The 5,128-nt window shown below is 49.1% G+C and overlaps 1 protein-coding gene across 6 annotated transcripts in view; it reads left to right on the forward strand.

Annotated features, from left to right (window-relative positions):
- Nucleotides 1-4,487, forward strand: part of samsn1a (SAM domain, SH3 domain and nuclear localisation signals 1a) — a 13,631-nt gene extending 9,144 nt beyond the window's left edge. For all 6 annotated transcript variants that reach the window (XM_086215389.1, XM_086215388.1, XM_086215391.1 and 3 more), the window contains 7 exons: nucleotides 80-160; nucleotides 693-821; nucleotides 1,358-1,451; nucleotides 2,288-2,439; nucleotides 2,806-3,027; nucleotides 3,202-3,349; nucleotides 4,065-4,487. In XM_086215389.1, the coding sequence (XP_086071515.1) occupies nucleotides 80-160; nucleotides 693-821; nucleotides 1,358-1,451; nucleotides 2,288-2,439; nucleotides 2,806-3,027; nucleotides 3,202-3,349; nucleotides 4,065-4,219 (981 nt within the window). In that variant the 3' untranslated portion in view covers nucleotides 4,220-4,487. The remainder of the gene's footprint in view (nucleotides 1-79; nucleotides 161-692; nucleotides 822-1,357; nucleotides 1,452-2,287; nucleotides 2,440-2,805; nucleotides 3,028-3,201; nucleotides 3,350-4,064) is intronic.
- Nucleotides 4,488-5,128: the final 641 nt, after the last annotated feature.

A 5,128-nucleotide genomic window follows, 5' to 3' on the forward strand; every position in this document is an offset into this window, starting at 1 on the left:
AGCGAAACCTTCGTAAACTTACACCTCACAAACCTTAAACTTCCTGTTCTGACACTTTTTTCCCTGCTTCCTTTTGCAGCGCTCGACAAGCTTCGGTAGGTTTGAGGGTCTCAAGAATCACCCGTCGCCTGGCAAACCTGAGGAAAATGGAACAAACACGGTTCGTAGAAACGACTCGTCATTTTTAGGGAACGATGAGCAGTCCCAGGTATAACAGGATAAATAAACTTGTATAAGAAACAGCCAGGGCTGGTGGCTCAGAGGTAGAGTGGCTGCCCAGCAACCAAAGGGTCGCTGGTTTGATCCCCACTTCCCCCTGGTGACCATGTCCAAGTGTCCTTGAGCAAGACACTGAACCCCTAACTGCTCCTGACGGACTGGTGACCCGTCCAGGATGAACCCCGCCTCTCACCCAGTGTCAGCTGGGATAGGCTCCACCCCCACCACCCTTAATGGATAAGTGTGATGGATGGATGATGGATGAGTAACAGCTGGGTCAGGTTCTCTTAAGATTAATGCAAAATATCCTCAGAGTTTCATGCATAAGAGGGAACACAGCAGAACCCTAGAAAACAATCCACCGCCGCACAGGAAGTGAAGAACAGGAGGCCAGAGGAAACCTGTGTTTGGTTCTCTGAACTTTGACCTGAGCTCTGACGAACTCACAGACCAAACAAACCTGCTGTTCACAGCTCACAGAGGAAGGTGAGGGCCTGGACCCCAGCAGGTCAGCAGGGCTCGGGAAGAAGATGAAGGCCATCTCACTGACCATGCGCCGGAGGATGGGCAAGAAACACGCCAAGTCCTTCTCTGAGGAGGCGGTGAGTCCACACACACACACACACACACACACACACACACACACACCAGATTAAGAGTTTAAGTAAAAGTAATTCTCATTAACAATTGAAAGGAAATAGAAATTAAGATGAAATAAATTCAATCCAGGTTACATATTTTCACATTTCATTGTACATGAACTGTTTGTCCGTTTTAAGAGTGTTTTTGTTCAGGTCTTCACATCGGTTCTTCAAACACTTTCAGGAAGTCTTGTGGTAAACTTGTTGCTCAGAACTGCAGTCAAGAACCTTTGACTGTCAAACAAATGTAAACAACTTGTAGTTGTGACGCTGTCGTGATCAGAAACAGCCAACAACAAAAAGCCCTCGGTGCCTGACGAACGCCACGTCAGCCGTCAGTCACCGCTGATGATCTCATCATTCTCTTCACTTTCATCTCTCAAACATGACGCATTTACCTGGAAACGTAGCTTCCGCTCACCAGAACGTCCGACTGACGCAGGATGAGACGCCGGTCGCTCGTCACCGCTGAGTCTCGTCTGCTATTCTGTTTCCAGGCTGACGAGCCCGAGACGGCGGCGGCGGCCCAGAGGCAGGTGGCTCCCGCCAGCAACTCCCTAGAGAGTCTCTACAGCGGCCAGAGCTCCTCCAGTAAGTGGAGACCTCCAGGGTGGAGATGCATCCCCCCACTCACTCATCCACCCATCCACTCACTCACTCACTCATCCACCCACTCACTCATCCACCCACTCACTCATCCACCCATCCACTCACTCACTCATCCACCCACTCACTCATCCACCCATCCACTCACTCACTCACTCATCCACCCATCCACTCACTCACTCATCCACCCACTCACTCATCCACCCATCCACTCACTCACTCATCCACCCACTCACTCATCCACCCATCCACTCACTCACTCATCCACCCACTCACTCATCCACCCATCCACTCACTCACTCACTCATCCACCCATCCACTCACTCACTCATCCACCCACTCACTCATCCACCCATCCACTCACTCACTCATCCACCCACTCACTCATCCACCCATCCACTCACTCACTCACTCATCCACCCATCCACTCACTCATCCACCCATCCACTCACTCACTCACTCATCCACCCATCCACTCACTCACTCATCCACCCACCCACTCACTCATCCACCCATCCACTCACTCACTCATCCACCCACTCACTCATCCACCCACTCACTCATCCATCCATCCATCCACCCACTCACTCATCCACCCATCCACTCACTCACTCATCCACCCACTCACTCATCCACCCATCCACTCACTCACTCACTCATCCACCCATCCACTCACTCACTCATCCACCCACCCACTCACTCACTCATCCACCCATCCACTCACTCACTCATCCACCCACTCTCCCATCCACCCACTCACTCATCCATCCAACCCTGTGGAACAGCAGGAGGGTCTAACACGCTGGTCTTCGTGAGCTCAGGTGGTGTAACCAGTGAGTCTGCTGGTTCTGGTCCACGGGACAGTCTGAGGCTGGAGGAGGACGGGTCCTACCGGGGAAAGTTCTGTGGCAGAGCCCGCGTGCACACAGACTTCGTCCCCAGCCCGTATGACACGGATTCCCTCAAACTGAAGGTGAGGCGCTGGATGAAGGTGTGAGGTGCAGCTGTGCTCTGCCTTCCACCCAATGAGGTGTCACGGTTCTCTGCCCGCTGCTACCAGGTGAGTCTCAGGTGGCGACGGATGAGTGAACTGATAGACACACAAGTCGTTCCACAGGCGCTGTTTGTTGACCTTACAGCCGCCACAGTAAGGATGGGGTAAAGTACGTCAGAGCCTCTGGCCTCAACAAGAGCTGCAATACCTGCCACTGCCAGAAGATGGGGACAAAATTGCTGCACCAGATTTGACAGCAGAAAAAAATGCTGCAATGGATAGAAAAAGATCCTGTGACAGATGAGGAGCTGCTGAATTCTATGTCTTCTATCGTCTCTGTCCTAGGCCGGTGACATCATCAACATCATCAGTAAGCCTCCCATGGGCATCTGGACTGGCATGCTAAACAACAAAGTGGGAAACTTCAAGTTCATCTACGTTGATGTTTTGGAGGAGAAGGAGGAGGAGGATGAGAAGGAGGGAGCTCCAAAGATCAGACAACAGAAGCTGTGCAGGAAACCTCGACCTAAGACCCTGCTGGAGCTGCTGGAGCGCCTGAACCTGGAGGTGAGGACGGGCTCCGCCCTGACCTGAGGACCACTGACCCTCAGCTGTGTGGCCTTCAAACCTCTTTGCACCACATGTGACCTGAAACTCTCTCCAGGGATGAAAGCTCCACGTAGAGGGTTCATTATTTACTGGGTTGCGATGAAGGAGAACCTGTTGTGGTTCTTGTTGCAGGAATACGCTTCGGCCTTGTTGCTAAATGGCTACCAGACGGTGGAGGACCTGCTGCACCTGCAGGAGAAACACCTGATCGAGCTCAACGTCAAGGACCCCGAGCACAGACGCAAGCTCCTCGCAGCAGCTGAGTACTGCTACTCAGAAGGTCAGCAACATGCCAACAAATGGCAAAGAACATTTTACTATTTGTTGATGAGATAAATCTACAGGAACACGTTCAGTTTCCTACAGTCACAGACTTTGCTGCGAATGTTTGCTGGTTAGTTACCGATGGAGAACGGAAACAGTTTCAGTAAAACAGCAGATGCCAGCTGAGTCATTTCTGTCACAGCAAGAGAGAAACACATCCTGCTCACTGCGAGAGGCTTATCACCAACTTCCTGTTACTCAGATAGAAAATAGGCCAGAAGGTGTTCCTGTAATCTGATGTCTTGAGGCAGAACGCTGCACGAGTGAAGAAGGAACTTCCTGGCCAGTTAAGCTCGTCTGTTCTGATGTTTCACTGTGCTCGCCTGGTTCTGATGTGAACACGGCGAGCTGAAGGTCATTGTAATGTGTCTGATGGGGCAAACAGATGGCAGCGGCGAGCTTGTTGACCCACATAATCTAATCAAGTTAGACTCCATTGGGTCAGTGGTTTAGCAACCTGGACGTGAGGATTAGAGGCTTTTATCAGTGGGGTTGAAGAAGTCAGGAGTGGTTGGATGTGCTCGTCTTTCGCCTGAATGAGACGTGACGAGTGTCTCGCATCGATACGCTACATTTATTCAAATGTGATCACATGAATCCATAAGTGATGGAATCACAGATTCCTGGAATATTGTGACATCTGATTTCAGCGTATTTGTTTGTGGCTGCAGGTGATGATGTCAGAGATGCGGAGGAGAGCAAATCCTCCTGCGGTCCTCCGGAAGAAGACAGCGACTGTCCCCGAGACTCCGGCTGCTTCATTCCGTCCGAATGCTCCGACAGTAAAGAGGACGCTGAGCAGCTCGCAGACACAGTGGACTCTTAATGTGCTGATTGGACATCGGGAGACTTGGCCCTTTATGACATCACAGGTGGATTCTGGTCCTTCTGCCCTCATACTGGTGTTGTTCTGACAGGCGAGCAGCAACGAGCCCGAGGAACAATCAAACCACCAACATCAGGACGTCGCTCAGATCAATGTGTAATTTTGATTACTGGGGGGTTTCAGTTAGTTGAAAAAAACGAATGGTGTATATTTATTGAATCCTCAGCTCTTCATTGTTTTTTCTCTTATAAAGCCTTTATTTATCGCATGTCTTTTCCTCATCGGTCCAACGTGAGTGTCATTTTTCTTTTCTGTGGATGAAGCAACATTTGTGACATGGGATGTGTCAGAAATGTGGCTTCTGCTTGAAAGTTGCAAATAATTCAGTTCTTGCCTATAATGTTCTCTGTACAGGAAAATGTGTATACAGTTTTTAATTGTGTGTGTGTGTGTGTGTGTGTGTGTGTGTGTGTTAAGAGAGTTTTTGTAAATGTAACTAATAAATACAGACAGATGTGTTTGTCATTGGTCAGAGGGATTTATGCAACTGCTGGTTTACTGTTCAGTTCAATCCAATAATAAAGCAGGTCAATTATTATTAAAATAATAATAAACTATTGGTAATGACAACTATACAAAATAATGATTATAAGATGTACTTATTATTATTATTATTATAACCGATATTGTAATAATTTCATTAATTAATCGAGTTTGACGAACATTTCCGAGTTCTCTGGTTGATCGTTCTGGCTTTTAGTGGTTGGCTGCGAACTCGATTACGTCATCAAGCTTTCGCTTTATCAGTGTGCCGCAAGCGTTCACGGGAAGTGTAGTGTTGAGCCAACATCTACTGTACCACCTGCGGTTTGGACTGAGGTCGTCTGTAACTACACTACCCAACATGCC

The sequence above is a fragment of the Aulostomus chinensis genome, chromosome 10 (genome assembly GCF_037954235.1).
Source record: "Aulostomus chinensis isolate RoL2024-O1b breed Wild chromosome 10, RoL_Achi_v1.0, whole genome shotgun sequence".
NCBI classification, from domain to species: domain Eukaryota; kingdom Metazoa; phylum Chordata; class Actinopteri; order Syngnathiformes; family Aulostomidae; genus Aulostomus; species Aulostomus chinensis.